General features: G+C 42.8%; 1 protein-coding gene across 7 annotated transcripts in view; it reads right to left on the bottom strand.

Moving 5' to 3' along the window:
- nfixa (nuclear factor I/Xa) overlaps nucleotides 1-1,726 on the bottom strand; it is a gene marked incomplete at its 3' end in the record, with an annotated part of 112,498 nt that extends 110,772 nt beyond the window's left edge. The window contains exon 1 of one of the 7 annotated variants that reach the window (XM_083973490.1): nucleotides 1,126-1,726. In XM_083973490.1, the coding sequence (XP_083829616.1) occupies nucleotides 1,126-1,128 (3 nt within the window). In that variant the 5' untranslated portion in view covers nucleotides 1,129-1,726. The remainder of the gene's footprint in view (nucleotides 1-1,125) is intronic. The other 6 variants (XM_083973493.1, XM_083973494.1, XM_083973486.1 and 3 more) reach the window with 6 other exon arrangements.
- Nucleotides 1,727-23,978: the final 22,252 nt, after the last annotated feature.

The raw sequence follows: 23,978 nt of genomic DNA, 5'->3' as shown, positions 1-23,978 counted from the left end.
CAGCATTTATTCTGGGGGCACAAAGACGGCCTGTGTGTCACATCACCTCCCCACCCCCTTGTAGTCGCTATAAAGTGTCATCAACTACGCAAATGAAGTGCCCATTGATTAAAAAAGAACACACACACAGGCGCAGAGAGAGGGAGAGAGAGGGAGAGAGAGGGAGCAGCCGCCTCAGACAGACAAGACAAGGAGCCGGTGCAAGGTGGAGAGCGGTGCAGCAGCAGCAGCAGCAGCAGCTCCGGGAGCCACGCGGACTCATGAGATGCTTACAGACTGTCATCATCATTATCACCCTAAAAATTACAATAATAAATACCGCCCACATGCGGTTTCCATATACTGGCCTTTCAGATCTCCTCCTGTGTGTTTTATTCTATTTGATCAAAGCAGCGGGAAGGTCCCTGCACTTTTGAAACGCCTCTGCAAACAATTCAGCCCGCACGTTGTTAACCCATCACAGAGGACACGGTGATTTATGTTAGGAGACATCCTTTCTCATAATAAAGCAGAGGCATGATCGTGTCTTAAAGGGGGATGTAAGGAAAAATATAATAAAAGAGAGAGAGAGAGAGAGAGAGAGAGAGAGAGAGAGAGAGAGAGAGAGAGAGAGAGAGAGAGAGAGAGAGAGAGAGAGAGAGACCCTTTTTTTCACTTTAAAAACATACAGTTTCGTAAAATATATTGTTGTAGGCTACAGCAGAAATCATGTCTATGGTAAAAATCAGCCTGTCAAATGATTTTCATAATGTGGTAAGTCAGTGAGTTTACGTTGTTCATAATTATCCAATTTGGCGGGTGAGCAAGGTGCTTACTTTACTCTCATAACACACACATACACCCTTGTCTCTCTCTCTCTCTCTCTCTCACACACACACACACACACAACACACACACTACACACACAAACAGGTGCGTTGTATCGTCATCTGTGGCCTCAGACTCCCACAGCCAAGTCTAGTTCACTTGAATAAAAACGCAGATCTTTTACAAAGAAAAACCTGAAGCTGAAAGCAGCCACGGGGATGCGGTTAAACAACATGCAGTGTTTAGTTTATTTCCAGTCCTATAGACTTTACCCTATAGACCAAACAGAGGAGAACTATTGAGTTACACAGCACGTACCATTATAGCGTGGGGAGATCTGCCAACCCTCTCAATGCCCCATTTTCCTTTAAAAGTTCGGCTTCCAAAAAAAGTGAGAGAGGGAGTGAGGGCTGAGGGAGGAAGACTTGGTCTCTTCGCTGTTGCCGGAAGCAAAAAAAAAAAAAAAAAAGGACCTTTAAACAAGTCGGCCTTAGGCCCAGATAGAAAAAACAGGCTCTTTCAAAAGTGGGTCCACTCTGCAAGAGATAGGAGGAAAAGAGGACAGCAGCTCCGACCCTCCGTCTACGGCTGTTTGGCCTCAGATGCGCCCATGTCCAGCGGCAAGAAGTCAGGGAGACGTCTGCGTCAAAGTCCCGAGGTGCGTCCTTCAGCGGCCAAACTTGTCCAGCAGATTGGGAGACGCTTTATAAAAAAAAAAATTAAAAAAAACTTCCCCCGAAAAACGATCAATAAGGCGATAAAAAATAATGGATGGGAGAGTTGACGCAAAGTAAGTTTTGTTTATTTTTAATTTTCCGTGTGCAGCCTTTGCAGTCGGGCAGCTTCTGTCTCCAAAACGTGTCCAAAAGCGGCTGTCTCCTGCGCCGCGCGTCCGATCTGTTTTACCCTTGTATCTCTCTCTCCCTCTCTCTCTCTCTCTCCTCTCTCTCCCGTTCCAAACGCGCGCGCGCACACACACACACACTGACACACGCGCGTACCCACACACACACACACACACACGGAGTTACACACACAAACGGGGGGACACCCCGGGTCCCTCGCCGCCGCCTCCTCCTCCTCAAAGCTGACGAGATGAAAGAGCAGCTTGCGTTTTCCGCTCCTTCAAACCGCTGCAGCCTCCGCCGGCAGCTGAATGCCTGCACAGCGACACGTCGCCGTCGTCAGTCGGTCGGTCGGTCGGTCCCGGTTGCTCCGCGCGGGCTCGGTGCGTAAAAATGGGTGCTCTCCAGTGCGCTCCGGCAGCGGCGACAGATAGCCTGTACACTTCACTCCCCCCAACCTCCAACCCCCCGCCAAAAAAAAAAAAAAAAAAAAAAAAAATTAGCTACCCAACAGCTCACCTCAGCAAGCAGCATGTGCCCCGTTTGCACAGACAGACACGGGGAGAAAGACGGGGGAATTGGGGCAGTTGTTTACAGTGACGGTGGCGGTGAGGGCCGGTGCTTCAGCCGGCAGCGTTGAACTGGTGAATTATTAATAACGCGAGCGGTGTGCAGTCTGTCGCGGAGAGAGCGGAGCGGCCAGGGGAGCAGCTGGGGCTTTAGGAGCATTAGGAGGACCAGGGGCTAAATCACGGATGGCGGGGATTATAGGGCTGCACTGGCTCCTACCTACCGCCTGCATGTACTGAAGGTTTCAGAGTGGCACCGCGAGTGGGCACGGCTGCACGGGCACGACCCGAGCCCCCTTGTCTCCGGTGTGTTTAATAGCTGTTAAAACAGTGCGACACAGATCAAACTTTGAGAGGGGGAAGAAACTCACTCGGTGACCCCTTCGTTGCCACCTTCGGAGTTGATCTCGTACAGTTAAAAAACATAAAAAAGTCACTGGGCATGTGGTTGAGCAGCTTCACGGGGTTTATTATGAGGCCAGGACTTCACCATTCTTTAGGTTTGATAGAGGTGTTTGACACGTGTGAGGTGAAATGTAATGTAATGGCAAACAGAGGAACTTTGCGAGCTTTAACTTGAAGGTTTCAGCCTGTTAAAAGCTTCGCTAACACAGATTTACAGTCACGGTGTTTCCCAACAGAGTGACGCAGTGAAGCAACAGGATTAAACGTGACTGAGACGCTACACAGCACTGCAGATATGTTGTAAGACTGAGATCTGACTTTGGGGAAATTTCTCCAAAGGAAGAAAAAAAAAGGAAAACAAACACAGAGAGACACACACGTTTGTCAGTGTTGTGCCCATTTGATTGAGGGAGCGGAGGCATGCAGCAGATCAGAGCGAGAGACAACAGGTGGACAAGAGTCAAACACATGTGGACATGCTCTCATTCTCAAAGGAAAATCGCCAAAGCGAAGTAAAAAATAAAAAATAAAAAAGCCAGTGGTGTTTCCCTATAATTCACATGAACATGAATGTGAGGAGTTCAAGGGCAGGGCAGGACTTAAAGGCCTACAGGAGCAGCAACCTGCAACCATCACATCATGGCACAAAGGCAACAGCCAAAGACAAAATAAAACAAAGGCCAGGTTAAAGTGGTTCATTAAACCTGAAGGAAACAATATAAAAGTTCTTTAAAACACGTTAAAATGCTCGCGCGGCTCTTGGCTCTGCTCCTAACATGACCCCTGAATGTACAAATCCACCTCTTGATCACTTTGCTTCTGATTTACAAGTTGAACTTCTACAGTTTCGACTGAGCCAACAACGTGGACAATTTCTTTGAACGCGCCACAGCTGATCGTCTCTCTGACACTCCGGAGAAACAAGCGCTCAGTTTGTTTCTGCGCCTCAAATCCGCCTCCTTTCACTGCGTGTGTCGTTATCTCTCCCTCTCTCCCTCTCATTTTTTTTAATCAGACGTCTAATGACATTCCTCCAACATGATGGCTCATTAATAATTAAATGTTGACCTCCCCACACATTTGGCTGCATCAATTATTCATCTGTAATTGAATTTGTGATTTAAGTTTTCGTTTCAGCCTAATTTGGATGATTCAGTTGAACAGGGCAGCGTGTCTGTGCTGAGACTTTAAAAAAAAAATCTTTCTTGGTGTGACAGAGGCCTAATGTCTTCTTCACTCCACAGCAGTGAGATCAGATTCATGGTTTTTCTTGGTGCCACAGTTTGGATGTTGCTTAAGACAGAAGCCAACAAAGACCCTTTTATTAGAAACTTATTCCGTTATTTAGACTGTGGCAAAAATACAAATAATATCAGCCAGCAGTTAACTAAATCAACCACCTGTCCATTCAGAGCCAGGCCTACAGGCCACTCTCTGTACTGAAGTCATGAAGACGTTTTGTCTTAGATTTCATTGTTATTAAGCTTCCATTTTATTTCTACACCAATTTCATTAATTAATTTAAGACATTGACTATGTAGAAAATTCATTTAAAAAAAATATATTCTGTATGTTTCAAACTTTGTTTATTTTTTATTTTTAACTTAATATATTATTACTGTTATATTATATCACAGTTATTATATTACAATTTTTAAAATGAACAAAGGTCGTTAGCTGAGGCATGACACTGACTATAAACTGCTGCAGTAACACCTGAACAAGTTCAGTCAGGTGTAATAAAGACCAAATACAATAGTAACAAAAAAAAATGATATATTATAATACATGGCCTCCACCGAGAAGGCTAAATGAAATGAAAATAAATATCAACTTTCCCACACAAAAATGCAACAGCAAAAGCATTGATAATAATATTCTAGCTAAAATAATAATAATAACCAAAAGATAACAACTTCCTAAACTTAATAATAATAGTAATAATAGCAAAAATACAGTATAATTTATAATTCTACTGGGTCTAATGATTATGGGCATGCCTGCCTCAAGCTGCAGCGGTGTGATTTTCATATCTTATCCCATGACCTTTTTTTATTGTGTTTTTTCCGTTTTGTTTGAATATTAATAATGGTGTTTTTTTTTTGTTTTTTTTCTATATACAGATGCTGCGGACTGGGAGATTCACACATGGCCGTCGGCCTTTTTGGAGAATGACCAGTTGATTGGAAAACCACCAGAAAAAATGCCTCTAAACCCCAAATAATCCCACGACACGATTTGTTTCTTAACCCTTAATTAATGTACAAATACGAGTCCGTGGAGGGAGAGAGAGACATACAGACAGACAGAGACAAAGAGAGAGAAAGAGGGAGAGAGAGAGGGAGGGAGATAGACAGAGAGAGAGAGAGCTTGGCCTGACCAGCTCCAGCCCGTAGCTGCAAGAGGCCACACACAAAATCCAGCGACTGTGATTCTGCAACTTTAGTCCGTGTAAACGTGAAGTCAGCGCGCGGGACAATCAGACAGGTGTTTGTCAGACAGCAGCTCGTCTCTTCACCAAACTTCCGGCTGTTACTCTGATGAGCGGTGCAAAGTTTCAAGTCCAGAACATTTTGAAAAATGGGCAAAAACATATCTTAAAAAAAAAAAAAAACACGAAAAAGGGACCACGAAGTCAAGTTATTTAAAAATACAAAAAACATTACAATTCGGCGTAGGTTAAATTAATCTTTATGACAAACTTTTAAAAAATAGCCCTTGACTGCATTTCTACATGACAATGAGCGATCAAATATTTCATATACAAAAAAAGTGCGACAGTAGTGTTAAAAAAAATTAAGTGCTACAGAAGAAAAACTGTGAAGTCGTTTAATAAAACAATCCTATAACCTGTGTAAATTGTCACTTTTAAATATGCTCATTAAAAATGTGCAATGTGATGCTTCACAGAGGCTGAACTAAAACCTCTCCTGCTGATGCACTATGTGCTTGACCTCCTTTAAAATAGGCAACAATTCTCATGTTTTTCCTAAAATAAAGTTGGTGAAAATGTGGACAGCTTGTCCAAGTCAAACCTGATTCTCCCAAAATTATTTTGTTTGTGAAACCAAAAACCATCACAACCGCAGGATTTGATGTATTTTGTGGGGAAACAACATTAAAATAACTCAAATCATTTTGTTATAAACCATTGACCTTTATTATTAAAACTAAATAAAAAGAAATGTGTGCAGACGCTGACAGAAAAACTTATGTGTTGTCTTTCTTTTCAGTGTTTCTTGGACAGAAACAGGCATTAAATCTAAAAGAAAATTAAAAAAAATAAAATACAGATAAATTCAGTCAATATGTTTCAAAAGTTGCACAACAAACTGTAGGAAATTTTCTGGCATGCGCTAGCCCTAAACATGTAAGGCAAACTATAAGCGTCAATTAGGCTGAGCTTTGGGTTAATGAAAGCCCTGAGCGGTGTGTCTCACCACAGCCCCCTTAACCAGTCATTACTGCAGACCACAATGGCTCTGATACCACGCTGTTTTAAGACCCAGCATTATGTGGGCAATAAGTTCCCTAAACCTCACTGTGAGAAGAGAAGGGCACATTGTGGCTCAGGCAGGCAGAGTTCAGACAACATGGAAGGACTTTCTCTAAAGTCCTAAATTCTTGTCTGTAAACCCCCAAAAATGAATCAGAGGAATTTTTTCACTCCAAAATTACACGTTTCAGATCACAGGCTGGAGAATAAGTGCAAACCATGATTGACACGTTGAAGCTAATGATCAGATAATAATGCTACAAATTGCTGGTCAGCGGATCGCCCTGAGGGGATCTGCTGCAGATAAATCTTCACTCTAAGATGGACTTGGCTCCCACACACGTTTTGCAAGTTTAGTGGCGCAAGAAGAAAAAGCTGCAAAGCCAGAGAGTCCTGAGACGAGGCGATCACACTCCTCAATCAACAGGTACACAATAGAAACACGCACATATACGGGTGTTCAATGAAGCCAACAATAGAGGGAAATATGTGAAGTTAGTGCGAGAGAAAAATCTGTCTGGAAAGAAATCTGTTAGAAATGAGTCGAACAGATGTGATTCACATCTGTCAAGGGAGCAGTAATACAACATAAAAGTTATCAACACTAATTTGTGTTAATCAAGTGATTCATAAAAAAGAATGAAGCACAAGTATAACCCAGTGTAAACTATAATGACAAACAGAAGAATAATAAATATCATTTAAATTGTTTTGGTGAAACGAGCAAAAAGAGAAAACCAGAGGAAAATTGAGCCAAAGAAAAAAAAAAGCAGCTCACTGCTACAACTGTAGATTTTTTTTCCATTTACATATTCACAAAGATACTCCGAGTCAAACTACGAGCTTTCAGATCACACACACACTGGCAATGAGCTAAGTCCCCCAAACAAAACAAAAAAAATCAAATGGATGTTAAGAAGTAGAGAAAGGCAAAAAAAATAGCAGAGCTACATCTCAGAAACAAGTCTGCACAGCTGCAAAGTACAGCAGACAACACAAATAAAACTCAAAGGCCTCAGTCCTGCTGCCACTCTCCCAGTAAAGCGCCTCACTCTGACTCTTGGCTGAAGCACTACACTGACTTCCATTCCCAGTCTGCTCTCCCTGGCCTTCTGCTGCAGTGTAGTCAGGGGAGAGTGAAATACTGTCTTGGCCTTATACAAAATATACTCTATGACAAGACTATATATCATTGGATCTATTTTCTTTTCCTCTCTACAATCTTCATTCCTCTTCCAGCTGAAAGAAATGGCCCGGAGAATTCTGCGTCTCCATGCGAGAAGTGCAATAAGCGGTGGAAAGGAAAGGGAAAAAACACAAGGCTCTTTTTGTCTGCGGCGGCCGAGGTTTTATCCCCGCATTGCCGAGTGTTGTCTAGCATTACAAATCTCAGCCCTGGCCTGGATGGACACAGGAGGGCTCTGCTGGCCCTGCTCGCTCTGTCTGCATCCTTTACGCTCTGCCATGCAAATAAACCCAAATGAGAGAGCAGCTGAGGGAGAGAGAGAGAGAGACAGAGAGAGAAAGCAGTGGAGATGGAGGGTTGTTGAAGGGGGAAAAATGATGGTAGGAAGGAAGGGAAATGGAGGAAGAATGAAGGACGGAATGGCTGCGAAGAGGAAATGAAGGAACGTATGCGGCAAGTATAAGGGAGGAAGGAAATAGTTGGTCTGAAGTAGCCACATGGAACAAAAAGAGTGAAGTCTGTGTGTGGTTGTGTGCAAGAAGGAAAGAGAAAAAGAGTGGGTACTAACCGGCCTTTGGAGGGGTGAGGAATGCCCGGCCCTGGCACAAGAGAATGGGATGGAGGGTGGAGTATGTTCACATTGCTGCTGCCAGCTGAGCACATTCCCTCGACAGAGTCATGGAGACTTTTTAACCTACACATTTTGAAGCAGCAGCAGTTTCCTTTAGTGGAGTTTTCCCACCGGGTCTTAAATTCTTTTTTGTTTTTTCTCTCTTGGTAGTAAGGGGCCTCTACACTGTCCCTAGGTAATACTGAAATAATCTGCTGAGGCCTACTTTTTTTTTTTTTTAATAGATTATTTTTGGGGCATTTTTGTATTTTTATTCTGTAGCTAACAGATAGCAAACGAGGGAGGCGGTGGCGAGCAACAACGCTCCGCAGGCTAAACCAGGGATCACTGTGATTATGGTCTGTGACTTTGACCACTAAGGCTGAGGGACGCCCTGAACAATATGGCTTTGATATGAGCTGTACCGTCCTCCTTCTGGAGGGGTGACAACCCCCATCACACAAACACATGTCCTGATGAGTAAGAACGCACTGGAACTCTCATTTAATTAATAATAAAAAAGGTGTATTAAATTAAAAAAAATATATATCTAGATTTATCTACTGTACTTTCAGTGGAAGGAAATTAAAATGTTAGTTTTTTTAATATTTTATCCAAAAGCACTGATTATGTGTATATGAAGAACGTTTATGTGGTTGTGTTTACTTCCAAATACTTTATTTGCCGCTCAAGGGAGGAAATTTGAATGCAAATACATGTAACCAATTCATATGCACCTTTAAAAAACCCATCTCTAAACGGATAATATGATAATTCTGACAATATTATCACAACCTCTAATGCTACAAAAGTCACATTACTTAAAAAATAAAATAAACCTATAAGCGCAACTGTTCACAAGTCTTATGGAATAAAACCAAACCTACTTTTTTGGTTGTGAATCTGAAATTGATTCCTGCTGAAAGTACTAACAGACGATGTACTGTAAGGTACTTTTCATGAAGTATATTTTTTTGCTGCTTTGCATCACTTAATGTTTTCTTGTAGCCCAATTGTTCAATCCACCCACTGCAACATTATGATGCTACTTCAACATGAATGCCTTAGTAATAATGATTGAGTAATACAATATACAATTAGGTAACAGTTATGTGTCATTAATCTGCTCGATCATTTGGACATGTCAGTTAATTTTTCTAATAGTAGGACAAGGGAGATATTAAATGACTAATATTGTCCTATCGCTTCAGTTACAGTGTGTGCGCATGTGAGGTCAGCGGCAGAGGTTGTGGTTGATCACCATCAGCAGAATGTGGTGTGGCCGTTTGTCTTTCTGAAGACACATCTCAGCTTTCCAAGAATTCTGCTGTGACGAGTGTGATGTGCGTGTGTGAGCTTCTGTGAGCCAGTGCAGTGGTTTATCAATGGCTGACACTAGTTTCAGCTTTGATAACACACACACACAGAGTGTAACTGGTAAAGTGTGAGCTCATTTGTGAATCAGATATTTTGTAAAAAAAACACAAAGCTGCAATGATCAGTTAATGAATGAATGAATGTGTAATTATTATGATTAATTGTTTCAGCAAATTTTCAAGCGGGGATGCTGAATTTTTTGCAGTTCCAGTGTCTGAGGCTGCGCTTTCTTTTTTGTCTTTTGTAACAGTAAATTGAAGGTGTTTGGATTTTGGACTATAATAAGAAAAAAACAAGAAATTTGATGACGCTAAGTAGGAATCCAAAAAAGCAGTTGTAGGTTGTAGATTTATCATATTTTTTGGACATTTGGCTAAATTAATAATTGACAAAACTGAAATAATAGTAAAATCTATAATTATTATACACCAACATTATGCGTTGTAGGCCTATTATTATTATTATGATTATTTATTATTACTTCTCTCCATAGAAAACAGCCTCCGCTGGAGGACACACTGACACACACACACACACACTGTGGTTTGTATCTGTATGAATGTGTGTTTGTGTTGCCTCTGAAGCAGGCAGATACTCCCTCACATCATTCCTCTTTGTGTCATAAACAGTTAGCAAACGTGACCTGATGTGAGGTCACCTAAACACCAGCACACACTGCCTGTCATTGTGTCTCCGTGTCTCCGCCCACTCAGCGAGCGGGGACGGCCTCAGCAGCCAGTGGATTTGTTCTGGGCTGGGCAGGTCAGCGACGGGTGCAGTGTAAAAGTTAGTTAGTTTTATGTTTGTGTGAAGAAGGGGGAGGTTGGTTGAATGGAGGTTGTGTGTGAATGTGTGTGATTGTGTGTGTGTGTGTGTGTGTGTGTGTGTGTGTGTGTGTGTGTGTGTGTGTGTGCTCCCCCAGGAGAAAAGAGGACTCCTAATCTGTTTTCCTGGCTCTTCTTTAAAGGGAGAGCAAGACACACTAGAGGCTCCCTCTGATCTGCTGCCCCATCCATCCCTCACTTTCTCTCTCTCCTCCATCTCTCCTTTCCTCGCTTCCATCATCTGTCTCTCGTTCCCTCTGCTTTTAGCCCTCGTTTTCTCGGCCCCCCGTCCCTATGCTCTCTCATCTGTTGTGTTGGCCCACTCTGGTCTTTGTATGGCGACAGCTCCCATCTCCAGATACTGCCTAAGAGCTCTGATTCCACTTAATCACTCAGTTTTTTATTAGTTTTCTCTCGCAGGGTATTTTGTGTTCTGAATTGCGTTTATCTATTATGCTGTTTCAGATTTATTGCTTTAGGAGGCAGACTGTGTGGCACACTACCCACCAGTACGGTACACGATGCTGTGATCTCTCTACGTCTGCCCCTCTTTATGCCTGTCTGCTTTCATCCCTTCAAAATTAAATGAACAAATACACACTCACACACAACTCCTCTCGTACTTTGTTGTATTCTTTTTTTCATTAGTTTTGTTTTATTGGACGTCTCAAGATACTCAAATGCATTTATTTAGAATAAAGACCACAGGGGAAGCGTGTGAGGCATCAGTTTCTCAGATGGTACTCTATCCATCTGTCCTGGCATCTTTTATACCTCATTACTTTACTTTACCCCGTTTCAAAATAAAAATGAAAGTCACAGGTATGGCTCTCTTTACACACACAGATGTCTATCTTTGAATTAATTGCTTTAGTAATTTGGAGGATATTTAGAGAAGCTTAGTAGTGACTTTGGCGCCCTTAAATCACATTGTGTTCTATAAAGGCAGAAATACAGACTGTACATTCATTCATTATTTGAGCACTAGTGGAACAATTTCGCACACCAACACGAGCGCTCAGGGTTATTTTGTTTCTGCGGCTTTGCACTAAAGTCTTATTTCTACCCAATTAGGAGACATGGCATGCATACTCAAAATATTTTGCCCCAAAATGGCGGCACACCATCGCGGCCCTCCATTTTGTTCTGTCACTGGATTGAGTCTGGATCCTGCACCTGACTTGTTGGACCAGTGTTTGCATTTGAAAATACCCTCTCTCCATGCCCCGCTGTTACTATGCGTCTCTCTCGTGGTTACTGGTCACTGCAAGTGTCGTTAACCCGCCGCACCAATCGGAGGGCGCCTACTGATTGACGTTCCCTCCTTCCTCTTTCTGCTTCCAGGGGCTTCCTGTGAACGGGAGGGAAACATGGGCGCTGGCCATCACCTCGACTGAGTCCAGAACCAAAATGAGGAGGGGGGAGGTAGGGGGGGTCACAGAGACAGACAGAGAGAGTGAGACAGACGCTGAAACAATGAGTGAGTGAGAAAGCAATAAAGAATTGTGATTACATATTGATTATCAAGACAAACCGGGAATCATGGCCGCCATAGAAACCACGGAAACTCCATTTTAGGATTAGAAAAAAAAGAAAGAAAGAAAAAAAATGAATATTCATGACCCCGTCCCTCCCATCCAAATTCAGCACCCTCCCTCCCTCCCTCCCTTCCCACCCAAATCCTCCCTCCTCCTCCTCCTCCTCCTCCTCACTTCCTCTCCCCTCCATTGGGTGGCAACACTTGGTAGGGCACATGGTGAGACAGCTGTTGCAGGGCAACATGGGCATCTGTGGTGCTACGTAGTGGAGAGGAGAGTGCGGGGGGGGTGTGGGGAGTGTTTCTAGGAGGTGCAGACGGCACCAAGAGATGGAGATGGTATCCTGCCTCTGCCCTGTGCGCATATGTGCTTGTGTTTGAGTCCAAAAGTTTCAGGCTCCAAAAGTTTCACCTTTCCCCATGAATCTGTTTCAGGGAACGGATTCATGGGGAAAAGGTGAAGACGTATTTTAGGGTTCAGACGAGGGAGGAAAAGAGAGAAGCGTGAAGAAAGACGATGAGGATGTATTGCTTTTCTTCTCCTTCTATGTAAAGCCGTGAATAAAAAGTAACACCTGTCCTCCAAGCTATGACAGAAATGACATTAGTATGAGAAGTCTAGGATGGACTGCGTTAGTCAACATCCTCTCACACACAACCACACTACACCCCACCTCCCCCCTCTGCACCTTTCTCTTCAGAGGGAATGGGCATTTTCCCAGGGTTATTATCACATGCCAGGTGCCCCCCCCCCCCCCCCCCCCCACACACACACACACACACCTCCCACCCCCTTACACACAACCTCCCCACCCCCCATTCATATATACACACTCAAAAACACACATACATCTCACCCCCTCCCCTCCCCTCCCCCCTCCTTCTCTCTCCCTCTCTCTCGCTCTCCCCCAGCACCTACCACACACTCTTGCCATTTCTCTCCCCCAACGCGCCAGCGCAGCCCCACCTCGCGGTGCCAAAGTGGGCAGCCTCTGCCTTGGCGTTGCCTGGGCCTTCTGGTGCCCTAGATAGCTGCATGAGTGTGTGTGCGTGCATGTGTGTTTGTGAGCACTGGCCCGGCTCCGTACGGACACAGCCAGCCCTTTAAACTGTGTCAGGGCTCCAGATGCTGGGAGAGACTCGGATTAACACAGGCGTTTGTATGCAGACACATACGCACAGACACACACACACACACACACAGAAAACAGTCTGTTGGCCCATATATTCCATCATACTTCAAATGCTTGGGTGTTACATGTTTTGACCAAAGGCTGAGTGTCTTTTTTAATAGTTTATTTTTCTAAGACTCAAAGGCCTCATACCTGCCTCCGTGTAAATCAAAACAAACTCACTTTTAAAGCGGCGCAGTGTCAGCTGCCCTCTGAACCTGTGAACTCTTCATGACGTTAATAAAATACTGGCTCATCACACGCTGAAATGTATGAGATGGGATACAAAGGTATCACAGATCCTATGGCGAACCAACAGAACCTGGCAGCGCTGTGAGATGATGCACCGATGCCAACGCAGCACCTCAGAGAGTGGATTTGGATTAGGCAGACAGAGAAAAGGACCTCGGAGACCTGACATACACACACACCCCAGTGTCCGTACACTAGCCCTTTAGCAGCATGCCACAACCCTGAGGGCATGAACGCACACGCACACATGCACACGAATATGCAAAGACACACACGAATACCAACCAAGTGTCCACCTACTGTTTCTTTAGTGGCGTGCCACTGCCCTTAGGGTACACAGAGCTACACAAACACACACACACACAAAATACATCCGCACAAACACACACACCACGATGCACATTCCACTGGTGATTCTGACATCATTGCAACTGAACCACAGTGAATAGGACTAAAGTGATGTGAATGATAGCGAATTACCGAGACAGTCCCCCGCAAACTAGCAAAAGCTACAGACTGCTAATTACAAGTATGCAAGCATGTGTGTCCAAGTGTGTGAAAAAGAGAGTGAGTGAGTGTTTTCTTCCAGTGTTCAGCATCTCTCTCTCTCTCTCTCTCCCTGGGTGTGTGTGTCTTGCTGAGCAGTAGTTATGGTGCCAGTTATGGAGTGTTTGCCATAGCAGGGAGCTGCCTTGGCACCGTGCCCTAATTTAGGGGAATTAAAAAGCACTAGACAGGCCCCTTTGTGGCACCGTGCGCCCGCTTTAATCTCCCCACGCCTCAGCGGGCACCCACAGCACCAGGAGTGGGCACTGTGCCCACATGACCCCAGGCAATATGGAAATCGCCACCAAAAAATCCTAACTAAGCGCTGAGCCCTGCCCCTGGTGCACAGTGTACACAGCACACACAGACATGCGCAAAGCGATGCTATCACACGCACAGAGAAACACACACACACACACACACACACACACACACACACACACACACACATACACAAGAGGGACAACACCCAGATCACAATGGTAAATTGCCCACCGTACTCACTCACACACACTTACACATGTGATTAAAAGACATGAAACAGTCCTTCCAGGCTGTTCCCATGCGCGCACAATTACACCACTGAAATACACACATGCAAAAACACATAGGTGTTTGAGAAGGTCACAGGGGCATGAAATGAAATACTCCTGCTGTTGTCCCTGTTGGCACACATGCCAGGTTGTCCACACAGACACATATGCACACTCACTTTTCCACTCATCCAAAGTTGGTGTGTGCTCTCTTTGAAGTGTAGGTGTGTGTAATGCTTGTCATGAGGTCATCCATCAGGGCTAATGAAACTGGCAGACCCTGACACTGTCTCACTGGGCAGCACCGCTGGCGCCGCGAGCTAACTCAAGGAGAAATGGACTGATTTAATTACACAGCGAGGGCACATGAGCACACACGCACATGCACACGCTCACACACCTGCACACTCGCGCACTGAGAGAAAAAGACATACATGTAGTATGCACATACACGCACTTACTTTGTATGCAGGTACACAATCATGAGGAAATATGCAATCACACACACGCACACAGCTCAAAACACTCAAAAACAATCAAATATTGCCACTTCTTGCCAACAATGTGTAATGCCAGGTAGTACGGTGGTGCGACCTTTTAAAGTAGATACATGATGGATTGTTAACCTTTTCTGATGAGCAGAACTCGGTGCAAAATCATAGCAAACAAAAAGTAAAAAGTAACTTAAGGCGGACTGGTCATCTTTACAGAACAACTCAGTGAAGGCAGCATTAGCGGGCTAGCCGCCCCCGCCTCACCGCAGGTTCACAATGTTCCCTTCCCTAAAACAAAGACCCACTTTGGCCCTGGAACAGGACGCACTTGCATCCCTCTCTCCCTCTCTCCCTCTCTCTCTTTCTCTCTCTCTTCATTTGTGCCCCTACTGGTTTCACTTAATAAGCTTCAAAGGTTTCTGGGCAACGTGGCTTTCAAAAAAAAAAAAAAAAAAAAATTACCATGGCATTTTTTTGGCACACAGCGTCCTCCCTCTTGCTGAGGATATGGGGTTGCCATGACATCAGTGGGCACCTTATAAAGCATACAATTGTGTATGTGTGTGTGTGTTCGATGGACATCTTGTGTCAATCTCGACACTGGTAGGAAACCCAGGACATGCTCTCAATTGCATCCCCAGGCAGCACACATACACACACTGCAAAGTGACTGTTTAACTGTTTTCTATTCTACTGATGATTAAGATATATAGATTGAAATGTTGTGCTTGAGAGTTTGAAAACTTTAAAACTTACTATATAAGACATGACATAAAAACATGAAATAAGATGTTTTTGGCTTTGACATATTATTAATTAATAAACTCCACAACAAAAGAACTGGCTGAGTAAACAGCATACATGCAGTCTCTGCAAGTACATTCTGTGTTTGTTTTAGTTAAACTTACCCCGGAGAGTCTCAAATCCAAGAGCTAACTTTAAAATTGGCTCTGGGTTTCCACTGATGGTTAATGTTTTCATACTGGCATCTCTCTTTGATTCTGCTAATGTTTGTGTGTACTTGTGTGTGTGTGTGTGTGTGTGTGCATTTTTCTTTTCATGCACTTCCATCCAAAATAATTAGGAGTGAGTGCAGAAGTAACCTGCAATTCTCAATCAGAAATATACACAACTGACAGTGATGAATTCAATAGAGAGAAGTACAAAAGGTCAGAGCCACAGCAACTATGATAATAGTAATCTGAGCATGTGAGCATGATTGTATGTTGTTTTGTGTGTGTGTGTGTTTGTGTGTGCAAGTAAAATACATAACTAGTTCTTTTTTGTGATAGCCAAATGGTTCCTTGACCTTGTCGTTGCATTTGCTCAAAGTGAAACTACAATTTTGTGGTCTGGCTTTTCCAGTCTCTGCACACTACAGCTGTGAGCAACTGCAGCACATCTCTAATTTTGGCCAAATCTTTTCTCACATAGAGCACGGTAGGTTTGAATTAAGGCTGATTAAAAGATTAAACAGCTCTTTCCTCCCTCAAACCTGTGACAACTATCAGTTCTCCCTGTAATTTAAGTGTTTAAAAAACAAAAAAGTGCTTTGGTCAATCCTTTCTTTGTTTCAACCTGCTAGTTCTTCGGAAAATGAAAGACTTCATCTATTTAATGCAGCATAATACTCCACATGTCCTCATACATACATCCATGCAATCCTATGGATAGGGCCTCTAGTGGCCTCTAGTGGTTTATATATGATGTTACTGTGAAGTTACATTTCATCAGTAGATTCTTGACATTGTGCACAGCTGCGTCCCAAATTCATACTCATTTTATTCATACTAATGATTATAATATATTGATTTAGTGGTTTGTACAAAAAATATCAGAAAGAATTAAAAAAAAAAAATCAAAGTGCAACTTTAGAGAGAAACTGCTCATTACACATCACAAAGCAATATCAAAATGTTGCTCCTGATATAATTTTTTTCTACAATCTATCTGGATTAATTTCACTACCATCCACAGACAATTTAACTTTTGTCTGCTGCGAGCAGCAACTCGGTTTCTCTTGCTCAACGCGCAGGGGGAAAGGGACCATCAACAGTACTTCACTTTGTCTCAGTTTTCTAAAAACTTATAAGAATTGATTGTTAAATAATGAGGTTGATGCAAGATTAGGTACACATCCCTCCTGACCTTTTAGATATGGATCTATACACTCATTTAGATGGTTTATTATATTATTTATCATAATATACACATTTTTTCTTCATATAGATGTGCTGCCCCTACATGATTTTAGTATGGACGGTAAATGCTCTTGCTACTGTGCTGAAATTGAACTTGAATTTCTCTTGAATCACATAACAACCACAGCCTTCTGAACAACTACACCTGCCGACAGAGAAATCAGAGACTCCTGGCTATTTGTGTGTTTTTAAGTTATGTTTTTAAACAAATATCATCTTAAATCCAGAAAAACAAATTCAAGCTAATGTTTTTCAGGACAAAAGCTCCAAACGCTGTATTACAGCAATTGTCATATAATGAAAATTCATATCAAGAAAAAAAAAATGATGCTCCCTGTTAACACTGAAGTGCCTACCAGGGATTTAACAAATCAGTTTTTGAAATATTAAAGAAAAAAACGCACCTTCATTAATTTTTTAGCAAATGTTCATATAATGAGTTTTCCTCAGAATTAGTGCCATCTGTCCTGTGTCCATTGAGCTTACTGTCCCTCTTGTCTGCTCTTTCAAAGCTTTGTGTGACCTTTTCTAAGCTACCAGGAATGTGGATCAACTCGGGCTTTGCCAAAGTTTGCCTCAGTTCCCAAAAAGATAAAACAAAAAACCCCACTGCTTTACATAAAGAAGCCAAGACAAAACAGTCCTATATATAATAATTACCAGACGACAGAATGCGGGTTTAATTTAAAACTTTCCCAAAATGAGACAAATTGTGTTTTCTGGGTGAGATGTGAGCATAGATCAGGCCAATGAGAGGAAGGATTGCGAGGGCTTTGGAAATAAGCCTCCGACAAGTTCTGCAGTTGCAGTGGATATGTGCAGTACTAATCTCTGTTCAGATTTGGTTCACCCCAGCATTATAAAACACCCTACAGAGCTCAGGTCATATAACTTCCCTTCTCCCTTCTACCCCATGAAAAAAATCCCTCCCCAGGCCCCAGAACACAAGTTTAATAGTTATTCTTATTAGACCATACAACTGCTGGGAGCCCGCAAAATAAAATAGCTGTTTTTCTGTTGATCTGTTTACGCTCGCCTGAGGAACTTTACCGCCGAAGGAGCCAAGACTCTAGAGCAAAAAAAAAAAAAGAGAGGGAGAAAAAGAAAAACCTTTCTCTCTCCCTCACAGCCAAAGTGGACTTATTATGTTACTGATGGCAGAATTCCCAGTGTGGAATTAGGACTTTGAGCTCCGATAACGTTCCTGAATCCCAGCACGGCGCTGCTTTTACTGGTGGTGGTCACACACTGCTTTCTGTCTTGCCCTGAGCCAAACCAGCCAAGGAATTAGTCACTAATAGGGGGACAACTTTAGGCTGCTACTGTTTCCCATACTGATGAAGAAAGAATATAATTGTGCAATGATCTTTGTGATGTTGCAGGGGGTTCAGAAGTGTTTCAACGGCAGTTGAACGTATTTTGAATTCCCAACTATACCTCTCTCTGCTCCGGTTCATTTCTGGATTCGTACATTGGCGCCCTCAGCTCTGACACACGCAGTCCAAACCTGAGATATAACCTGCTTTAGCTTTCAGAAACCTGCTCATCCATATCAAGCCTCTCTGTGTAGTGTACCTCTTGCTCCTCATCATTAGCAGTATAGCCTCTGTGCCCCTGTGTTGCCATAGTAAAACAATAGAGTGCAAATCTTCCAATCTCCTTAATGTTCACTAATCTAATGAGTGCGGCGGGGATATTAAGCAGATTGCTGAGCATTACATTTTACCATTAGAGACACAGCCACCAGCTATTTCAGCACTTCTGGGCTCTTTTCCTCGAAAGCCTCCCCCTCCCTTCCTTAAAAAAAAAAAAATCTGATTTTACCATTATTTCTCCAGTCTGATCCTATCGGCCTGCTGCGTCTTGGGTAGATTATGATTTGGCATGAGGAAGAGAAGTAATCAAATCATGCTGCTACTGCTAAGTGTGGTTACTGCTGAGTGTGGGAGAAAGTGAGTGGGAGTATGTGTGACCGCGTGTATGTGCGTGTGTGTGTGTGTGTGTGTGTGTTTGAAAGTGAGATAGAAAGAAAAAAAATGGCATGATAACAAGCCAAGTTAATAAAGGGAAACAATTAGGACATAAAAGATTGATATGGCTCACAGATTTTAATGCTCTTGTCTGTCTTAATGAAATCCCTTCGACTATATCTGCTTCACGCACACACAGAACATGTGCACAAATATAGGCATGTACACACTCATTATAGTGGTCTCATTGCTTCCCTCAGGCTCTCCTGACAGGTGTGGCTCCCACACACAGACACTCATAGATAAACATTCACAAACACATAAACGTTCTCTCACATTCACACATACGCACACGTACACACAAACACACACAGTAGGCCCTACAGGGCATTTTCCCTATCCTGGGACTGCACAATGGGCACTTTGTACACCCTCCCACCTCCCCACCCCACCCCTTACCATCAACCCCCCACCAGCTTCCAGCACATCCCTCTTTAAATGGGAGATTATGCAAATGAGTTTACACCATCGCGGCACCCCACATATAAGTGATGTGCATTCAGTGAAATCTGTAGTCTGCCTATGGGAGCATGTATGGGAGTCAGCACATGAATGTTTCTACTCACTGAGAGACGGATGTGGCCTAAATACATAGCAGACGTCCCAGGTGTTGGATCCACACACTAAAATACTTCTCCCTATCACTCACGAGCCGCAATGTTTTATTGTTGCTTTTCATGTTTGGCCTCCCCCCACCCAAAAAAAAAAAAAAAAATGATTTCACCTCAAATATGTTTTGAAATTTTTAGCTTACAGCAGCAAAAATGTTTCCTGTGCTTGCAGGCAGATCGCTGGACGGCTGAGAAAATAAAAGATTATCTGATCTGTAGCAGCTGTGATTGGACTGATGGAAGAGCACTTACAATATGGTGCTTGGAACTAATTCACTGAACAAGTACAGTCAAAAAATGTGCACCATATCAGAGGGACTATTATTTCCAGCAGGGGAAGAAGCATTCAATAGGACTCTACTTAGGTCAAAGAAGCTAAAGTGAACATATGTTGGGTGTTGGGTGACTATATGAATCTATATCACATAAAGTTACGTGATAAAGTGATTGGTGCACAGTTTGTATGTAAAATTCAAATATAACATAGCTGCATAACAGTCGCTAAAAAATATATATATATATACATATATATATATAATAATATAATTTATAAAATAAATAAGTACCCTTGGAATACTGTAGAATAGAACTATGCCATTCATCTGTTTACGACCAGGCTAGACATACCTCTTCATGACAGTAGCTGGAGCAAGGGTCTCGTGATTTCCTGCTGCCTCCTTCTGCTCCCTCTTGCTGCTCTCTGTCGAGTCGACATCTTCACCTTCTTCACTTGGGACTGCTCCTTCAAAATGACAGTGTTGTCCACTCTGGGCCTGAATCCTGTATTGTAGTTGGGAAGCACAGAGGAGATGCGGAAACTTGGCCTTGAGGAGTTGTAGCTGTTTTTATAGTTGTGGCACTGTACATTCAGAGCTATTATCTGGCTATATGATGCTGTGTTAACTAGCTAGCTAACTCTATGCTATGGTCGCTAGCTTCACGCTGTCTCCCCCTCTCTTTCTCTCTCTCTGTCGCCGGCTACGAGCACAACTTCGTCCCGACCTGTTCCGGGATGAAGCTACACTACACCTCTAACAATACCCTGTCTCAACAGTCTCAAACTTACAGCAGAGTCTGCACAAAGATGATATATCGGTGTATTGTGACCACAGTTAGTGCTGCCAGCATTACCTCTCTTGACCATGTTCGGTTTTTAAACTCGTCTGCGCGCGCATGCGTACGCAACAGGAGCGCGCCTCGTGTCACAGGAAACTGAGCCAGGTAAACGTTTTGTAGGCGTGTTCACTTTAAAAGATATATTAGCATATCTTATTATTATGCAGGAACTTTGAATGGAAAAGAGTTAAACTGATGATACAGTTACTGAAAATAGCACCAGAAGACATATACAATGTGCAGACAGTTAGGCCTAAAGCTTTTCTCTCTTTTTCCCAGTGCTGTTTTTTTTTTTTTTTTTTTTTTAAGGATGTCTGGATATTGGAAATGGATATTGGACTGGAGCGGATATTGAGGGAGAGTAAAAAGTAAACTGTGGGTGGCAGTACGGCAACATTTTGGATGCCAACTGCTGTAAAACATCAAAGCAGACAAAGACAATTAGAAGATGATGAAGTTGAAGGCTGTGGCCCAGTCCCGCTGCAGGCCCACCTGAGAACCTGGTAAGTGACTGAGTGTGAGAAGCTGCAAGATCCCACAATGGTACAAAGAGGAATGGGACAGCACTTAACACATTGCGGGTTTTGGACTTCCTCTCCAGTCTTTTAATTCCTGTCTGTACACAAAATAATAATGTGGGTCAGATATAGCCTAATGAAAGCAGATTTGGATTTAATAATTATCAATCAACAGTGAGCTCTGCATGTATGTCCTTTTTTCTTGTAATGCTATGTTAGGGTCTATATTCATGCTTATTTTTACAATTATTTTTGTATATATTTTTCATTTTTTATATATATATTTTTTTCTCCAGTTAGGTTAACTAAGTATTAAAACATGTAATTATTAGGCTGCTATTGGATCAGCATGCAGTGTTTCATGGTACAGACAGAGCTTATTTGAACTGTGCTATTGATCAGGTCATCTGAAAAGAAATGCACTATTTAGGCTATGGAAAACTAATGGGGTTTGCATATTAAATCTGCAACATTTGGAAATACAAATAAAAATGCAAAAACTTAACTAAACAAAACTCAAAACTGCACTTAAGTAATTATTTGAATAATATATTCACATTTTTTAATATTTCATGATTTTTAACATCGCAGGGAAGCATTATGAGCATCGCGTCTCTCTGGTGAAGCAAGGCCTCCAGATTGGCAGGTGATTCCAAATATGAGGACATTTCTCTAAGTAAAATACGAGATGGATGCAGTGCAACATGTAATTGTGGCTTCTCAGTACTGAGACTGCTGATGCTCCCTTCCATAGGGTGCCGATTAAGTGAGTGTAGACAGAGATGTACTAGAGATGAACATGTCCACGCAAACACACACCACAGGCTTGTTACATACAGCAGTTAGGTTCAGGGTCAGGCTGGGACACAGGTTACCACAGGGTTAAAGCCTCGTGCACATGAGAAAAACAGCAGTAACAGATTTAAGAGAGAGGTGGATGCCAAGAGTGCCATCTGTTTTAGTTACCCCCCTTTCCAGTTTCCTCTCTCTCTTCTGCTCTCCCATTCCTCCCTGGTTTTCTCTATCTTTGTCTCTCTGCACATTCCCCCATTCCCAACTCCCTCTAAAGCCACATACATATTTTGTCAACAGCTAAATATTACCATTCATTATTTGTTTTCCACACTGCTCAAGCACTGATAATAAACTAAGATGGTATAGATACAAGGACGGGTGTGGGGGTGCTGAGGGAGGGGTAAGATAAGTCCAAATCTGGCAACCGTCTCAAGTGTAATGACACCTCCATCTCTATGGAAAACCATCCCCTTTTGTCTTCACTTGCATGGGAGCTCTTTCTTTTTACTGTTTTGTTCCCAGAAAACCCATGGAACATTTGCCAACATTTTTAAGAGCTGCGAAAAGCAGGATTTTTTTTTTCTGCTGGTTTTTTAAGTCTTCCACCTCGCAGGTGTTTCTTTTTAAGGCATGCTCGACAATGCCAAGCTCGTCTTGGCTCGTCTTGAATGCCGCGGGCCTCGGGGGGGAGAGAAGGGAGAAAAAAAAGCGAGGTTGGAGAAATCTTATTGATTAGCAGTTGTCGCTTCCCTTTTCTTTATCTCACTATGGCTCTCCTTTGCTGCTTCACTCTCTCTATCTCCACTCACTTTTTAAGTGTTGATAGAGGGATGAAAAACCTTTTTAGGACAGGCCAAGAATAAAAAATAAAAAAGACACCTAAATAAATCTTAACTATAACTTAGAACCCTCTGCTCTCTCTCACAGGAAGTGACTGAACTTGAGATGTCAAAAAACAAAGCTGCAGCTTTAAGTGAGACTTTTTAAATATTGCATAAAAAGCATTCATGTATTTGAGTGTTTTTCTTTTGTGAGCGTGTGAAGTTCACATGTCAGAGACTCTCAAAAAGTCCAACCAGCTTCAGGACTTAATATGGGGCTTTTATTAAGTGGTGTCTAATTTCCCTCAGACCTTAAGGCCATACAGGCCGGCTTCATAGATGCCTTCAAAACTGATTTATGATGCACGCCCACTTGTATTACAGAAAATGAAAAAGAATAATCAATCTTATCTCATTCTGATGTGCTTGTATTTGTCTGATTAGTATTCTATGGGTAATTGACACAATTGCAGCCAAAGCTCGGTTCATTAATGTGAAGACAGATTGCTGCTCGTTAGAGCCACCATGTGGTGCAAACACAAACAGCAGCCATCTTGCAAAAAGTGGAGTTGATAACTGTGTAAGCCATGTTTAGTTTTAACAAAATGTCATGTAAAAGTAATAACTGCAATAAGTAATAATAAAACCATGTTATTGCCCTTGAGAGGCAGAAAAAAAAGATTCAAGCTTTTAAATTAGAGAGAGGGGGGAGAATAAACAGGTGGACTGCCAGTTAGGATCAGTGATACACCGGCTGGATGGAAAGAAACACAGGACGAGAGGGAGGGAGGGGGAGAGCTCAGAGAGAGGGATGAAAAGAGGGAGCCGGGAAAGAAGTACCATCTGTTTTTTAGGGACAAGGAAGATAAAAATGTGAGTAGCGCTCTGAGGCAGAATGTTAGTATAGACTGAGGGAGTACAGGGGGAGGGAACTACAAGGGGCATGGAGAGGTAAGGGAGAGAGGACAGATAAGAGGGAGGTGGACAGATGGAAGACAGGAAGATGAGAGAGGGAGAAAGAGTGAGAGAGAGTGAGGAGGAGAGGGGACCAGAGATTGGGTCTGGCAGTGGTGTGAGCGCACTGGGCACGCTCACATCAGGAGGGGACATGACTCGACATGCCGGCTCAGCCCAGCTGGGTCAACGCTCTGCACTGCCATGTTGTTTTGGCTTAGCGCTCACTTCTCCTACAAACACACACGCATACATGCTCAAGTGCACAAACCGACAAAC

This window comes from Trachurus trachurus, assembly GCF_905171665.1.
Source record: "Trachurus trachurus genome assembly, chromosome: 1".
Lineage (NCBI taxonomy): Eukaryota > Metazoa > Chordata > Actinopteri > Carangiformes > Carangidae > Trachurus > Trachurus trachurus.
The sequence above is the reverse complement of the archived record's forward strand: the minus strand, read 5'-3'. Positions and strand labels throughout refer to the sequence as shown.